This window comes from Rhopalosiphum maidis, chromosome 2 (genome assembly GCF_003676215.2).
Source record: "Rhopalosiphum maidis isolate BTI-1 chromosome 2, ASM367621v3, whole genome shotgun sequence".
In the NCBI taxonomy this organism is placed as follows: Eukaryota; Metazoa; Arthropoda; class Insecta; order Hemiptera; family Aphididae; genus Rhopalosiphum; species Rhopalosiphum maidis.
Genome location: NC_040878.1, coordinates 8971724 through 8991432, shown reverse-complemented (window position 1 = coordinate 8991432; position 19709 = coordinate 8971724). Strand labels below are relative to the sequence as shown.

The 19709-nt window shown below is 28.5% G+C and overlaps 2 protein-coding genes across 3 annotated transcripts in view; one reads left to right on the top strand and one right to left on the bottom strand.

The window, feature by feature from the left end:
* The first annotated feature begins 3222 nt into the window (after positions 1 to 3222).
* Positions 3223 to 19709, top strand: part of LOC113551020 (laccase-2-like) — a 25610-nt gene continuing 9123 nt past the window's right edge. The window contains exons 1-2 of one of the 2 annotated variants that reach the window (XM_026953009.1): positions 3223 to 3339; positions 16463 to 16698. The gene's annotated coding sequence lies outside the window, so the exon portion shown is untranslated. The remainder of the gene's footprint in view (positions 3340 to 16462; positions 16699 to 19709) is intronic. The other variant, XM_026953010.1, reaches the window with a different exon arrangement.
* LOC113550865 (protein kinase shaggy-like) lies at positions 4157 to 7951 on the bottom strand. The gene is made up of 3 exons (XM_026952795.1): positions 7666 to 7951; positions 6323 to 6325; positions 4157 to 4851 (listed from the first exon to the last, which is right to left on the bottom strand). Exons 1-3 carry the CDS (start codon positions 7949 to 7951, stop codon positions 4157 to 4159), a joined length of 984 nt encoding a protein of 327 aa, XP_026808596.1.

The following is a 19709-nucleotide window of genomic DNA, read 5'->3' as shown; positions in this document are numbered from 1 at the left end:
ACTTGGTATAATAAATATTACATGCTACTTCATACTGTGATTTTTACTTTTCCATATCGTATAAGATGTACAGTCAAGCAGTTATTAAATGTAATTAAAAGTATTCATAGACCGGTAATTAAAAATTTCAACTTTACTTTTTATAAACCATATTATAAGAACAATATTAGTGTTGATAGTATATTAAAAATTAAAATAATTTTTATTATTATTTAAATTGCCTAAAAAGCATGGAAAATCTCAAATGTATTGCACGAGTTTTTGAAATGTATTTTTTATACGCTGCACGTATTACATTGCGTGCCTACTTATTGCTAATGAACTTAGATTGGATGGATATATATATATATATATATATATATATATATGTATATAACCTTACAGACTACCTAACTTTGTTAATAATAATACTAATATACAATATAATACATAATTTGTACGTTATTATTATAATTGCAAACGTTGATTTAAATTTAAATAATATATATCGCACGTACTTTGATATTTCACATCAACAGGTTGTTACAACCGATAATATTTCTTGGTTTACCTAATTAACCGAGCCAAGAAACTCAACGTTAGTTTTCTAATAACGGATATATTACCTACTAAACGACTAAATGTTTTTTTTTTCAAACATGACTAACTTAATAGTGTAATAATTATGCTGAAATATGTTTTTCCTTTTTTAAATGCAAATGATAATGTATAACAGACATTTTAGTATCACAAACATTTTAGAATTTCCATACAATTTTTATCACATTTGACCTTAATATATATTCGTACAAAACAATCATATTCGTAAAAAATTATGCATAATATATTATTATTATTATTATTAAAACAGGGTAATTTGTAAATCGTACACGTTATGTGTGGTAGTGACATTTACATTGGAAAGCATTTGAAATTTAATATCCTACGCGTGTAGGTAGCTACACGTTACAGTATAGTTACCTACATTTATATACCTATACACTTTTGCCATGGAAACGGATGTTTGAGAATAATTTACTAACCTAATTTTACGAAAAAGAAACGCAACAATTAAACATGAACCTTGTGTATTCCATTGTAGATGTATGTTATGTACCTATGTTTTTTTAAAGTTTTTTTTCATATTAATATTATTATCATTTATTTATTAAAGTTACGTTAGGTAGGGTCATCAGATAGAAGTACACAGCCTTGTGTCTATTTTATTTATTATAATACATTATGCACATATTTTTTCTCTTTACCATCGCTGTTATTACTTTTGATACGCAATGTAGGTACTGTCCTCAATGTTCAGCAACCGTGAACCAAAAACCGGAATAAATCGTTGCCGCCGAACTCTGTGCGCATTTTTTATTCCGACGATGACCCTATAGAATCGTTGTACCTAGGTACAATCACAATAACATTATTATGATATTTACATAATTATAACGCCTACTATATCTAATAATAATAAATTCGCTCAAACATTCGACATCTATTTCTCGGTGGAAGAAAACATTAACGAAGAGTAATATTGGAACAATTTTTTTATTATATTGTGATGTTTAAATATTACGAGGACCGATAACATAATAATACGGCGATGACGTATACAAGGTCCGGCATGTATTAAACATAATATATAATATTAACATTGAGAAATTAGCTGCAAAAGAACGGACATAACTTATGATTTGAAAATAACCGCCGTTGGAAGACGTCGACCTTGAATCGAATAATAATAGTTATTTAATCTAAGAAAAAAATCTCTTACGACAAAAGATGATAATGTATAAGAAAGCCGCGCCGTAGAGATACACTTGTATTGTATATTAAGTGATTCTCCGAGATATTCGTTAATTGGTAAACATATATATATATATATATATTTTAACCAATAATAAGAGACGACTTACCTCTACACAGTGTCTAATTATAGAGTTCGATAGGCTGCAAATTTTTAATAATAATAAGTAGGTATGTTTCTCGTATCTTGTGTACCAGATAAGCTGATAAATAATAAAAAATAATTATTACAAATGCATTTCTCGATAATAATCCTACCTAAATATAGAAATATAGAATACAAAATATAATAAGGTACCTGCATAAATTTTAAAATAATCTTCTCGATAAAATATTTAATTCACAATTTTACTATATAGGTAGGTAATTATGACTTAGAAATCACGTCACCTAATAGAATCGTAAATATCATAACATATATGTATAATATTACCACTCAAGGGTGGCTACTACTACCGAGAGTTTATTTAAATTAAATTAAATTATATAATAATACTATTAAAAATTTGAATAAAAAATTATTATTCATCATTGTTATTAGTTCAATTCTAACCTAACCTTTTTTTAACTATTATTATTATTTATTTATTTTTTCATCCCTTCCCTCCCATGGAATTGACCTGATGACGCTCTTGTATAATATTATAGTGTAATATCAAGAGTTAAAATGATGATTAGCATTTAAATCATTATTGGAAGGTATGAAATGAACTGCTTAATTATTTTTTTTTTTTTTTTTGTTCAAACATCATCAATATAATGACGGCATTATTATTAATACAACAAATAGGTACCTACTGCAGTTGAACGTTCATAATATTATTTAATGTAATTTATACTATTGTAATAGTGCATTTTGTTTGAAAACGGAAATTAAACGTATTATTAATGACTCCAAAGTGTTAAGAGTTATCGTTTTATTGTGCATATCTTAGTGTTCTCCGGCAGTGTACCTGCGGGAGATCGCCCTTGATGGTTACCCATATATCCTATACACGACATTTTATAATATTATGATTTATAATATATCATGTACAATATCTGGTCAATAATAATCATTATTGTTAGCGCTATTAGTATTTAAACATATAATAATAATATATTATGTAAAAAACCTCAACGTTGCTTGTGACGCATTCATTCTGCGATATCGCGGCTTCGACGATTGAAGCGTCATCGATTCGGTCAACAGTAGACAACAATATAAATAGATAATATTATCATATTGACTACCAATAAGTGTTTTTAAATATTTAAATAATCAATGGAAATATAATAATATGTATTAAGTAATACATAACACAATATAATTACATTAAATTTTACGATAATAATCACGAATGGTATATAGAACCAAAAAATTACAATCTACGTCATATCCAACACACAAGCATGTATATATAGGTATTTTCCGCACATTTGCACGCTGTTTATTCTATCGCCAACATCGGTCCGAAACGTTTAATTAACTGCAAAAATCACTTTCGTGCAGAACAAACTTCATAATACTCTCGCACATCGTCGTAGACTCAATACAAGCCGATAAAGGTAAGTCATTTGTGTCGTGCATGCGCGCTGAAATATATTATGATAAAATTTAATTGCATATTTTTGTTAAGGGGTTAGGGCTCTACAGGTATATCGAAATTGAGGAGGGGGAGGGCACAATACTTTAATCTTTTAATTTTAGTGTTATTGTTTTAAATAAATATTAAGGGTTAATTAGATTTTAGCATCACTATTAATAATTTAATTTCCATTTTTAAGTGAGCATTTATCTTCTAAAGGCCTTAGGGACACTAAGTTTCATGTTACGCCACTGATAATATTATCATATTTCCTTAACGGATTCGTATTTTCTTGTATTATAAAGGTTTATATATCAGAGATGGGTTTGAAAGTGAGTTCTCGAATGATGAGGCCACCCCCTAGGGCGGTATAATATATATAAAAAAAAAATCACAATAATATATGATAATATTATGATATCATATTATTTAACCTAGTCAATTTGAGTGTGGCACCCTCTTTTCGCTGCTACCTGTACAGTTTTCACGTTAAGTCGTTTGTTAGACGAAAAAATAATGTAATATAAAGCCGAAAATGAGTACGCAGCCAAATTTATTTTACCAGCCAGTATACAACTCTAAACGTGACCCTGATTTTAGCCCAAATTTTAATCCCGATACGCACCCTCTTTCTATCTGGCTATTATCTACCGCGAGCGATAAAATCCACCGCCGATGATGTATTTGTTCGCTGCTATTACACATATAGCATAAGTGAAGGTGCGGTCGTAAATTGTTTTTAATATAATCATCAGGCGTGTCCATAACCCGCGCGCGTTATCGTCCCTGTGATATCCTCAGACTCGCGCGTATCCGTCATCGTCGTCGTAGCCATCGCGATCGTAGTGGTCGTAGTCTTCGTCGAACAGAGGCGGCAGGCGATGGCCGCCCGATTGTCTGATCGCGTCGAAACACTCGTGGTCGCACGCTTCGAGTGCCGTCGGCCTGGCGGCCGGGTCGAACCGGAGCGTGGCCGCTACCAGCTGAACCGCGTCGACCGGTGCCCAACTCGGGAATTCCGGTGGTCGCGTGACCAAAGCTCGCTGATGCCGGACGCTTGTGCCAGGGAACAGAGAAACGCCCGCCATTAGTTCGGCGTATACACAACCCGCGCTCCACACGTCCACCGCGGTGGTGTAGTCGGGCGCGTCGAGCGGTTGGTCGAATAGCAACTCGGGCGCCCGGTATCGACGGGAACAGGCGTACCGAGAGTTCGGCCGGCCGTCCGACAGGTCCTTGGCGCTACCGAAATCGCACAGCTTGAGCACGCCCGTGGACGGGTACAACAACAGGTTGCTAGGTTTCACGTCCCGGTGGCACAGGCCCGCCGTCCAGTGCACGTACCCCAGGCCCCTGAACATCTGATACGCGTACAGCTTGCCGTGGCCGGTGCTCGCAGTCCGACCGGCTGCTGCCAACCGCCGGATCGCGCGGTCCAAGTTGGTCGGCGCCAATTCCATTACCAAATTAAGCCGACTGCCGACGCCGTCGTCTGGCCCTGCACCGCACACATAACGTCACATAATATACACTGCTGTGCTTTGATCGAGAGGACGTCGTGTGTTGGCTTAACGCAAAACGTAGTGAATTAAGAAAATAATAATCATAATAATTAATTTATTCCGATATTATTAATCATTAAAATGAATCGATAGCATATGACTGGAGCGTTTTAAAATGTATTGTACAAACTCAGAACGTTGTCTGCGATTTTTGATATATTATTATAGTATATATATATATATTATGACAGAGTATCTAATATTAATTCTTGAGAAAAAATTCACTAGGTATGCTTATATTATGTTACGCGTTAGTCAGCTGCACGAGTTAGCATGCCATGAGGATATGAATATTATCTTAAATGTGTATATCGATTTTCATTTATCGATCCCATATGTTAAGTTAGGTTAAGTTTTATATTGTAATAGGTAAACTTCGTGCGCACCGTTTTTTTCTTAAATTGTTTGTAATTGGGTTAGTAATACAGTTATTCCGTTTAAGGTTATGGCACGCATTTCACTATACATATAATTATTACTTATACACGTTTTAACAATTTTTAAGCTAGTTGAAAAATTACATACATTCCTTCACAAGCATTCAGTGTCATGATCCCGGTCCGAATTTGATGAATCATACAATAATTATAACAATATTTTATAATTTAGTATAGGTAGGTATTTTCAAAGTCAATGAAATTGTTATTTATTCTATACACCTACGTATAAATGTATAATGTTACATCACTGAACTCATTCATTACACATACAACCATTTTTCAGTAATATATTTCGTTATTCCGATAAAAAAAAATTAATAATAATAATAATTTAATATTGGTTACCTCCTAAGGTAAGGTATACAAATAAAATGGTAAAAGTAAAATTTGGTATTGTGGTATTTTGATTATAGGTCGATTAGGTCGATTGTCTTGTCGATATTTTAGCCGTTGGTGAATCGTTCGTCTCATTAATATAATTTATTGCGTGCAGAAACACTGACAAGTGATTATTTCGACAATTCCCGACTTCTTCAATCACTTGTTGCGAAAATGTTACTTTTAACCAATTCCTGTCAAATTTGATGTAAATCGATGAATGAATACGATCAATAAACCCGAGAAAAAACTATAGACGAATTTAATGCAACCTTATCAAACACGATAATCTTACTTATATAATATTATATTATTATTATCAATATAGTAATTAATAATTAATTTGAAGCACGATAATTAAAAATAATATAAATCTAATGGAAAAAAACATATCATATTAATATAGGCCGAGTTTCAATTAATATCGCAGCGGTCTATACAATATATATTTATTGTTTATTCGTTATTTAATATGCATATACTAATAAACAGGCATAGGTCCGATAACATCGCTAATAAGACGTCATAGTTGTTTGTTTGTATGAAAATCTTTGATCAAATATTTATTAAGTTTTTTTAATACAACCTACACCCATACCATATGACTTTGTAACCAAACCAGCTAATTTTGAATTTTGAATAAAAACTCATATTACATCTATACTTATATCTATTACGTTATCCATGAGTAGAGCTGCGAGTTAAATGTACTATACATAGTATAGTATATATGTATAAAATATTTAAATATGCATTTTTAATTCCTAAAACGCAGTTAATCTAAATAATCAAGTGCCAAAAAATACAAGTTTCAAAATTATGTTTGTATAGTCATATAATTCAAACAATCTGTAAAAAAATTTAAAAATAAAACTGCAAAAAAATTCACAAACCTATATATATATATATATATAGATTATAATAAATAAGTGTGACGTATTCAACTACGAACCGTGTAAATTAAAAAATAATAATTTATAACATTTGCTAAAAAAAAATTTGATATTTGGAAATTAAAAAAAGTGCAATAAAAAAAAACATTAAACTACAAAAAATGATTAATATATACAATTAATTACCCAAGCAATTAAAAATATCAACAAATGCGTATTAATAAAAGTTTCAAAATTGTAATTTATTGTTACACGATTCAAACTTTTCTTTAATTTTCTATCAAAAAATGCCACATTTTACATTTTAAATAAATGCACTTTTCTGCATATTTACAGTCCTGCCCTTAAGTAATACCCTCTATAATATGGTCTGGAATACGAATCCAAAAGCAAATAATTGTAATACGCATTGGTGCAAATAGGTTGAGGATAGGGAAGGACTTTGAGGAACTTAAATTCACCAAAGGTCGATATATAATCCCCCAAAATAAAATGCTTATCAATTATAAATATAAAGTCAATTATTTCAGTTAATGTTATAAATTATTTTCTACAATTTTAAAATCGAATCTGATAGTTAATATCATTGGAAAATAAAAAGTTTGTTTTCGTAGTAGAAGTATTATTACTGATGAGTGGTAAAACACAGGCGATAAGAATTGTTGATTTTCTTAAAAAATTTGGGGCGAGTGAATAATATATGAACAGAAGGTGTAACATTTCACCACTATCTATATTTTTCTGTAACTGTTTAAAAAATATGGATTTATAATAGATGTCGATTGTATAAATAATGACAATAATAGCAATATTTGTACGTTAATATTACTATATTCATGTTGTGTTAGGGGGGTATGGGGTCCCCAAGTTTTTTTAAATCCATATCGAGTGTCTGAAACTGCCTCGAAATAAATGGTTTACTTGGAAACCTGTGGCAGTGCCACTTTGCGGACTGTGTAATAAAATGACGTCGCGCGCATACGACAATATGGTGTACCGTATACCTAATACCTATATGTTTTTTTTTCGTTACCGGAATAAAAGTGGAACAGCAGTCTGACGACGTTCGGGTGCTGTAGCCGTCTGTGCACGTCCAGTTCGTGACGGCCGCCACCCGGCGACCGAATGCGCTTGACGGCCACTGTACGCGCCGTCCCACCGCCACTGGCGGCCGACAACACCGCGCGGTAAACGGTGCCAAACGTGCCGCCGTCCAAGACGGTGACGTAGGAGAGTTGTAATAATCGGCCGCCGCCGCCGCCGCCGTCGTCGTCGTTGTCGTCGGCGGCGGCATTACCAAACGGCGTCATCGGCGTCATCGCCGTGACGTCGTCGCACCACCGACGGACAGTGACGAGTAGGCTTCAACGGTGGCGGTAGGGGCGGGCGCGGCGGCGCATGTAACGATGATGATGTACCGCACGATTGATGAATTATTATGTTATAACTATTTATCGTCTTATGTAATGAAACGCACAAGGCATAACCATAATAATAATAACTATACGCAACGAATCGCAAATATAATAATAATATCGTTTACCGTGGGTACACACGCGAATACGCGATTGTTTACAAATTCAACAAAGTTTTATTAATTGTAAATACCTACGATATTAGTATGTAATATTATCGAGCCGCTCGCGGGTACGCGCAAAAAATAAAATTATTGTGTAACGTATTTTAATATTGACCTATAATATTATAGTTTAAATATTAGCATTGAATATCGATATTAATTTTCTTCATAATATAAATAAAATCTTTTTTTTTATAAAAGTTTGAAATTTGTTATATTTTTAAATTTTTAGCGCAGATAACATTTTTTGTGATTTTTTTATCACCAGGTAGTATGAAGTATCTCATATAATATCTACATGATGGATGTACATCACTTTACAATATATTATTGTCTTAATATATTATAATATGACTTTAACAAGTCCCGTTTTTTTTTTTGAGGAAGAGCAATGAATTGTCATTAATATGGAAGTTTTGGCCCGAAAATTTCAAACATATCATAGGGTATTTTGGAATTACTTTTAATTCGATTCGCAGCAGGCGTCAAATATTTGGTATAAGTGCGTATTTAAATCGGTCTCGTACTCATTGACCTATTTTTGTTGATAATCGTATCTATTATTCTATACTGATTAAGTTGTTGAATGGTTAGGTCAATAAACGATATTACTTTTTATTTAATTTAATCTATTTTTTTTTATTTTGACCAATGTATTTACCAGGATTATATAGCCTACCTAGTATTTAGTGTTGTTATTCGTTTACTACCATCATGAGATAGTTATAATGAATGGAATATTTTCTGCGATGACCGAGGAACAGCATTACAATATAATATTATTTAGATTTATTTAAAGTGCGGCTTAGTGCTTTGTTTCAAAAAGTTTTAATTTTTTGGGAATTATTATTTTTCTATGGTTTGATGTTGCGAAACAACAATTATTGTTCATCTTAAAATTGTATATTTTTTTTAAGGGATAATAGGTATATTTCATATTTCGAAGATATTGTCGGAGGTTCGAAGTACCTTATTTTGAATTACATAAAAATCGGATTTCAAATGAGTATAGTTAATTTATTTATAAATACTTCAAGTTTAAATAGGCGGAAATTGGATTATTATTATATATCAAAATAATAGGTAGGTAGATACTCTAAAAAATGTTCTGCCTAGAAATATGAATTAAAAAATGTATGTTATCACTTTTCATTCGAAAAACTAAAAAACAATAACATTAAAAAGTGATTTTTTCACTTTTTTTATTTTACATTAAACTACATTTATGCATGTAAAAAAAAATGTAACAATGAATGCAGACACTTAAATGATCATCTTGTATTGTTCTATTATAATAATATACTCAATGAAACCGTTTTTGTTGTTGTTTTTGAAGTGCAATAATATTCTCGTTACATCCGTCGATACCGTTTGTTGTTTTTATAATTTTATATATTATAATTATATTATATTATTCAATGTTATTATCGCGACGAATACCCTAGATATTCGCGGGTCGCACCGTTGGCCGACCGATCACGAAACACGTTGTTAATCGAGCGCATTAACCTTCACAGCTATAGGTATATTATTATTAAATTTTTGCGTAAATATATCCATACGAATATAACATATTATATATTGCCGCAGTGGGGGTATAGTACCTATATTGTGTTAAACAGAAGTGGCGATAGCTAGCATTATAATAACGTTTGTCGCGAAAGCGATAATTTATGCAAACGCCATTTCCTATGTACTTTACGTACTATATTATAATAATATATGTGACGTAGTGGCCGTAGTGCAATACCTATGTGTGTCGTCGTCGTCGTCGTTTATTTACTTAGGTCGGTGCAGCGCCGTACGAGTGAGTACGATTGTACAACTGCGGTGAAGGCAGATACTCACCGTAATATTTGTAAGTTATTATAGATGGCGATCAGTGTAGTCTACCTACCTACGTATTTGGATAATCCGGGTCTTCGGGTTTTTTTTTCCATTCTCGCCAACGGGTATTTGTAAATTGGCAGACCAATAATATATACTAGTATATTATATTATTAATTAAATACATAAAAATCCCAATCACCGTGGGCGTTATTCTATGAGAAAAATCGACGTGTATTTGATTACGAGTATAATATAAAAAATTACATTGTATACGTAGTTTTAACAAATTATCAATACTCCAAATGTTCTTTTGAGTGCTTAAATACAACTAGAATCCATTAATTTTTGCTTATGTGCGTGGCTATTAAAGAAAACATACGTACTTAACTACTATCTTTAATATGTAATAATATTATAACATGATGCCTAAATGCTAAATACACAAATATGAAAATACCTGTAACTTAAAATATTTATAATAATTATTCAAGGCCGCCTTCCATCCACTGGTAGTTTAAGGTATCTTTAAAAATCTAAGAACTAGAAGACATTACTGTTTTTAGCGGAAAGCGCTAAAATGCAATATTAAACATGGTATCATATAAAATATGATTGACAATAAAATTTATCTTTGTAAAATTATTCTGCTTATTATTAGGGAAACCAGTAGAACCACGAAAAGCTTGATTGCAATTTGGGTTCGACTGATATAAAAAAATATTATGTTTTGTATCCAGTTTGCTAAATAAAAAGAATAAACCTGTCTATATAAATATTTACTTGGATAATATTATATTGAATAATGTTGGGGCTTTACTTTCACCCACCAATCTCCTTAACTTTTGTCAACCCCTTAAAAATGTTCATGTAAAATCCGCATAAAAATTATTATAATAATAAAGTTACTATAGTAATTATTATTATAAAATACTGAATGCAATTTTTATACATTTTTTATATACCGAATACAGTGATTATATTTAAAGGATATAACAAGTTGTTAAATTATATAGATATTTGTTTAGATTAAACATTTTTTGTTTCTATAAAAACAGGATATTGTTCTATCATAGTTTTGGGTGGCATTAGTGTATGTGTATTACTAATTATTATAATTATATAAAACAATATATAAATAATTTAATTATTTGTAACATCTAGTGACTTCAGAATAACCTATGTAAAAGCACAGTTAAATAGTAGCTTTAGTCTTTAGATATGGCTACCAGTCTGTATAAATTAATTATAATGTTTAATATCCTAAATTTTATTCAAATATTCAATTATCTTAAGACAATAATTCTTATAATAACAACATACTTAAAACATTCGCACATAATTGTTCATAACCTACAAGAACAGCAAATGTCCCTGAACTAAACTTAAATAAATGTTCATTATAGTATGTATGCATACGGAATATACCTAAATAGATAGATAATATGTTTTAAGAGATTGTTTATTGCACGTTGTGAAATTAAAAAAGAAACTGATTAACATCTAAATTCTGCTTAAATTCCCAGTCGTTTCAATTATAATACACACCGATTCCAAGTAAACTTTTATTCTACAATAAACTTGTATGTAGGTAGATACAAGATACATAATAATATCTATATTATGGTTAATAACTTTTATATATGTATTTAATATATTATATTATATAATATTATGTAATGTAATTATTAGTCAAATAAATGGCTATCGATATTTTAACTTTAAATCTTACAATTAAAATATTTCTTAATAGCGAATGATTAGGGCTGAATAAAAAAAGAAAGTCTATCTTTCGAAAAAAAAATATAGAAATTTATTTCATTTTAAAAATTGAGAAACAACATATTGAATTATGTTAATATATATTTATTAATTTATTCGTTTGGTAGAAAGGTTTATACATAGTTGATAATTCACAAATTACCTTACATATTTACCCACATTTTTTCCTTTAAAAATAAATTTATTGAAATTCAGATTTTTAGAAATTTCAAATATACTTACTTAAAGAATATATTATAAAGTACTTTCATTTTTTTTTCGTGTAATTTAAGAAGTGTATAGTACTGTAACGAAACAAACTTTATTTTTTAAAATTAAAAATGCCTTTCTTACTGTAAATCTTAAGCTTATGATTTTTTATTTACCTATAGGTAAATTAAAATCCATACGAGTTTATTTATTATATATTATTTACTGAGAATTATAGTCTAGGTTTAAATATCTTATAATGATTTGAAAACTATAGTACTAATAATTATTAACTAATAAAAATATACTATAATTTGTTAAAATTTCTGAACATAATAATTATTATGTACTTAAGTACAAAATAATCTAGAGATTAGAGTACTAAAATAAAAATATTACATCACTTTTATATTTAAATATATATATATAACTATAACTAATATGTAATTATGTATCTTTGGAAGTTAGTGCAAAAAGCTTAAATACTCAAAAACTACTTTTTTAAATTTCGCAAAGGTTACATCAAAATTTTCTTTAATAATTTATGTAGTAAAAAACTGATGATTCTCGTTTGAAGTTAATATGTCATTGCAAGTCCGCAATAAACATTCCATAAATAGTATAAAAGTTCTAAGGACAGAAATAAAATTCAACAACTACAAAATATACTAAAAAATTCCAAAAATTAGAACTTGAATAATTGCATTATATTAATATTATTAAAAGAATAAATGAGGCGATCATGCGTATTGGTGAATCTCCCTGTACATATTACACTAAATTGACTGTAACAGCGTGCACACTTTTTACACTTCTTTTTATAATAATTTATAAATTTCTTTTGGTCCGTTTAATTTATTGTTATTCTTATTATTACAGATAACAATTAACGTACTAAAAATAAAATATTAATATTAATAACCATAAAGCAAAAAAATGATAATATGTTTTTGTGTAATTCATTTAGTTGACATCGGCACCAAAAACAGAAATTTTTTATGATGTGATCATAAAGTATATTAAATAATGAAACCTACAATATAAGATAAAAAATGTCACGAACCAATATTTTACGCTTTGCAATAGCTACTAACAGTATTGATTTTATTAATATATATAAGTAATATACAATCTATACTAAAAATAATATGACATAAGATAAATAAATAAAAAAATCATGATACGAAAAAACTATATGATGAAAGAAGCCACATACTGCTGATACTTTCTTTTCTATGTAATACTTATATGTTTATTAATTGTTATTGTAAGAGATCACGATACCATTTACACGCTAAGGTGTCTACGAGGATTACCGATAATTGATAACCACTAACCAGTAACCAATATAAAATAAATTTATTCTGTTATAGTGTTTTCAAGATGATAATTTATGCAATAATAATAATGATTAACTATCAAAGATAAAAATATGTGTTGGCTATCGGACACCAGCAGAGCTTTCCGTAATTTAGAATTGTCAAATTTCTTTCATATGTCTATACCTAAATGTTTATAACCTGATAATTTAGATTTTATTTATAAATAAAAATAAAATTTGTTTCTTGGAGTACCTTCTGTAGATAAAGTAAATAAGTTGAGTTTTTTCCACGGTCGTTTAAACGATAATTGAGTGGAACATTTTATTTGTGTTAGTAGTTATAGTATTTTAGTAATAATATTATAATAATATGTATACATGTAAGCGAATTATTAATCGCTTCATATTTTTTTACTCAAGAAATAAATAGACAAGAATAATAATTATATTGAACGGTTTGTAAAGGTCTCAATTGATATTAAAATTGTACGTGTATTGCTCTAGGCAAACATATATCTCTATGAATTATTTAAAGGTAGTATAGAATAAAATATGTTCCGATAATGCAGTGGCAAATATTTATCGCAATGATTCATATACACTCTAAACTACAGTGATTCTCAGAACCTAGATAGCTACTCATATATTATACTTCCTGTACCGGTCAAATGCGGAACTATATAATTAATCTTCATCGTGCACTGTAGTTGAAAACTTAATAAATCAATGCGTACCACATAGAGTCTATACGATATATTATTAAAGTCTGTAATTATTGGTTAACACCAGTTAATTGTTTGGTGTCTTAATTATTCGATATAAACAATTCATTATATTCGTGTAAATACTCTCGTCCAACCGATTTTAATATTTATTCATATAATATTATACTATATAGGTATTATTATTAATGGCCAAACAGAACCACGTGACTAACTGCACGGGGAATGTAACAATTACCCTTGAAAAACCCAGGACAGACTTGCTCATTGCCGTTGTTCTGACACGCGTTGACATCAGGTTTTGTAGGTATTATATGCTATATGTATAGTATATTTTATTTTTATTTATTATGTTTATAACACCCGTAGTGTGTGTGTGTTTATTCATCATCGTTATGGGGAATTTTATTATAGTCGTCGAAGAGTTCATTTGAAGCTGGGTTGTTGACGTCCTCGAATATTTTCAAAATCTATTTGGAAAAATAATAAAAAAAATTTTAAAAAAAAAATTATAATTAATAATAAACGTTAAAAAAATGTCACGGTCTCGATAATTTTAGCGTGGTTGTGAATATGTATTTTTGTTTAATGACAGTATCTTAAAACTATAATACTTACTGCAGTATAGAAACACGTTTTGTTTTGACCATCGTTGTATAAGCAAACTGTTATAATAATAATTGTAATTTTATACATATTACATAGAATAATATACAATCATATTTCTATATTCACGTGTAGTTGACAAAATAAAATACAAGTGAAAGGAAAAGATCCACTATTTTATATAATAACTATATAAGTATAGTACATACCAACATTCCTAATAAATGATTTATAACTATAACATTTGTTTATAATTATTTAGCTACCTATTTAACCACAATACTAAATTTTGATTTTAATAAAAAATTACTGTTTACTGTTTACTTAACATAACATGTTATTCATTAAAATACCTACACAATAATATAACATACATTATTTTATTCTTCTACTTCATCTTATTATTAATAATATTAATCGTAATTTATTTAATTTAGAAGTTAGAACGCAATATACATAATAAGATTATAGTACAACTTAAAAACAAAATACGCTTGCTGATTGTCTTTAAGCAAAACTATAATAAAGTGTCTTTAAATGTTGAAAGTTAGAACTTAACACAAATTAGCGATTATATAAAAAACGAAAATAATAATTAATATTATTGTTTAATAATGATTTAAAATAATTTTGATAAGAAAATTAAATACCTATAATATATTATTGTAGTCATACTTGTTTAGTATATATTTTATATTTTTATATAATACTATAGTGTTCATATACAAAAATAACATGAAGTATCTAACTCTTCCAATAATAGATAAATAAGTAGATAAAAAACATTAACATCGTTACTGTATAGAGTATAAACAAAAATATAAATTAATATAATCATCTAATAAATAATAATATAAAGCATCGAATTGTTAAAAGTAAATTCCTAAAGTATTATTTAAATACATTTTGCCGACTCGTTAAAAGCTATGATATATTTAATAGCTGATGAAATTCTGCCAATTCTGAATCATGCAAGAAGAAAAATTAAATCTAATTATCCATGGAAAATAAACTGTTAGTTTTTAAATTTTACAAGTAATAATTATACAATATAGGTATATTAGTCTAAAACGTAAAACAATATTGTTTATATAGTTCTGCAGGTTGTTACAGTTGTTATACGCATGAAGAATGTGATTTCATAATGATGATTGAATGTACTACTATGTATTATTATTATATTTTCTCGTAAGTATATAGGCATAATATGTAAAGAAATATATTACAAACCAAAAATCAATTACTGCAGTGATACATATTTTGTAAACAAAAACTACTCACCTATTGCCTTATTGAGCATTGAGTTTTTTCGATAAGTCTTCGATTGATGACGTTGAAACATTATAATATAATGATACAGCGTGTGTACAGTATATGTGGTAGTATAGGTATATATAATTATTATAATAAACAATAATATAATTTGTATTAACTACAGTAATAAGTAATAACACAGCGTAGTGGTTTATCTTTACAGAAGATTCGTACGATTTTAATGATAATAATAACAATAATATAATGGCATGTTGGATATGCTAATTTCAACGTGTGTCTACGTCACAAGACCGTATTAATACCCACCTGGGACTGTAATAATATAATGACTTCCCCTTCCCCTAAAAACAAAAAATAATAATAATAATAATAATAAAACGTGTACGCGCACACACAGACGGAGACGTTTCAATAACCTATACTATATAGTGTAGGTAATATATTTTATGTATGTGTGTGTGTGTGCGTGTACACATCATGTACCTACCTAAATATATATATATATATGCTTCTTTTTCTTATTTAACAGATACACTTGCGTCAAGGGCATCCCTAACAGCATAGTATCTCGCGAGACCGTTCGCGTATCGCGTATTCCGAAAACGATAATCGTTGATCATTGACCGGCACGTCGTCGTGAGGTATAACGCCTGCACCGTGGACGCGCGCTCCTCTGTCCGCGTAAAATTCACTGTACGCCGTGTGCGCTCGCGTGTTGGAAAGTTCGACTTCGCCGGATAACCGTAGCACGACCACGGGTTACAGGTAAATCATACAGCGATAATTAAATAAATATTATTATTACGTTGCAGCTTTACGCACGCGGCAAAAGTCATTATTATTTAATAACAATGCGTAATATATTATACTATTATACTTTGGGTGGGCAGGTGTTTTATTATTTCGTCTCGACGAAGATTTTTTTTTTTATTTAAAAAGTGCTATTATTAAAAACGTCACGATTAATAATATTATAGACCCGTTGTTAAATCGTTAGCTAAGAAATAATATATTTTAATGATCGCGATATCGTTTCGTTTTCGATCTGCAATTTTGTGTCGATAATATTCGTACAGTATATCTTCTAATATTATAATTTTGTTGTTTCAATATTTCATTAAAATTAATTGCTCGTCCTAAAGCATCTCGTGTAGGTAATATTGTATAGTTATATATTTAGATTGGCTATTATTATAATATGATGCCACACTTTATAGTACCTATAGCGAATCGCCATGGTGCGTTACGATAATTATTGTATAAATGTACTTTGAGACCTTATATGCGCGTGTACATGGGACAGCGATTAATTTGAAAGACCTTCAAGCTCTATATAGTTTTAGTGAAGTAAAACATCCATTTGTTGTTATTTATAATATTATTATTTATTATTATTATCGAAAAGTAAATAGGAAAACTTTACTCGAATAATTCAAGGATGATCGTTAATAAATTATTAGCGCAAATTTAATACACCATTCGTGTATAAGTCTCTTGGTAATATCTGAGGTTTAAAATTTCTCAAACGTTTTAACGGTAAATACCTATATGTTAACTTTTCTATTATTATTTGTTGCGGCATTTAGGTATGGTTTTTTTCTCCTTGCCCTCAATAGTTTAAGAAATTTTATATACCTAGGACTTTAACCCGTCGTTACTCATTAGTCGCTTTGAAATACATATGTATATATTATATTACGCATTTACTCCGTTATACATATATTGGTCAATTCGACCACTATGATTTTATGGCGCAATCATATAAACTAAAAACACAATATATTTTATTTTATTCGAAATTATAAATTTTAATAAAACAAAACAAATTTATAATCAAATTTGTAAAATTTTATAAAAAAAAAAACAAAAAATCAAATGATAATTTAAGATATATTAGATAAGTCAGATTTTACATACGCGATTAATCATATACTCGTATGTTATTGATCGATTTGATTGCAATATAATATTAGTTGATATCCATAATATTATAGAAGTATTATAAAGTATTAGTTTTATTTTTTCCTGTGAAATAATTTAGATATAAATTTCTAATCATATTTAATTAATTTTAAATTTTAATTACTTCATTAAAGGGCATGTTTAGTTTTAATACCTAAAGACATAAAAATAAATGTTTATTAAAATATATTAATTAAATGCGGTGATTTCAACCATAGTGTGATGAACTTCTAGTAGGACGGTAATTCCGTGTATGTAAATTACAGTCAGCAAAGGAAAACATATTATTCGAGAGGACAAATATCAAATATCCATTGTACTTGTAGGGTGAAAATCTTAAACATTTTAAATTTAACTACCTATTATTATAATTTATCATTTTTTAAATGCTTCAATTATAAAGATAAATTAAACATATACATACATTATTAATTATAAACTCATAAAGTCATAACAATTTTTTTTGGTGAGAAATGACCTTATAAGTTTTTAACCATCTATTTTTTTTTTATCAAGATTCTCAATAACTGTAGTATATATTAAAAACAAGATAATATCATAATAATAATAACCTGAATATAAGATAATTAAGAAGTATTTAAACAATAAAAACTCCGATGTGATATAACATGCAATTTTAAAATATATTAAATAAACAGAGAAAAATTAATGTTAAAAAAGATAAGATAGATACATTCGAATAATAATATACCTATATTATTGTTTTAATAAACATATTAACTAGGTAGGTACTTTTATAACAATGTTAATAAACAATCGTTTAAAAAATAATTTATTATAATTATAATAAATTCCAAAACATATCAAAATTGCAATAATGACTGAGTGTTTCTATGGAAAATGTTTTTTTTTTAATTATTTGGTTGATTGCACGAAACAAATGTAATGTCAACATTCAATCATCAGCTTATGTTTTACACCTTATTTTTCATACGTAAATATCCCTCAGGCCACTTTTAGAAACGCCAACTACTAACAAGCGTTTCAAATTGTGTCTATTGCTGTGTATACATTGAATATATTATTATTATTATTGTTATGTTATTATATTTGATTTATTGATTGTCTCATTGTTACTATTATTATTTAAATCTCGTCTAATGATTAATATTTTGTATCTGTTATTTTCACGGTTAATTTTTATTTAATTGTCATATAATTTAGTTTAATTTAAAATATTACTAAAATTCTAATATTATTGTTTATTCACACTTACTGAATTTCACAAAAATGTTTTTACCTATTTATTATGTATAAATAAATAAATTTACAATTTACCGAGTGACGATGGTTCCTTGTTTTCACATGTTTATAAGTTATAAAAAGTTATAACGTATAATTTCAACAATATAGTTTGATTTCCGTATAACTTGTATTGCAGAACCTGTTTGTACGGGGTTTAGTATAATTATTATTTGCAGACGTCGATAAAATTAAAATGAGTATAAAATTAAATTATTATAAAAATATCGAATAAACATTTTATGTTGGAATAATACACACAAAAACAAATGTAAAAATATGTAAAAATTGAAGAAAATAATTTATAGTTAATATTTAATAAATATGTGACAGAGAACTGTAGGTTGGAATTTAAAAAAGAAATTATTAACAATTTTAAAAAAATACCATAAAAAGTAATATTGTGCAACAAATTTATAAAAAATTAAACAATAAATAGATTTACGATAAGATAATGTTTTGGCAATTATAGCGTATTGTGCTAATAAATGCATATTGCACCGTTGTTGTCAAATTAATATTCGACTGCGATAATGAAAATAAATACCAAA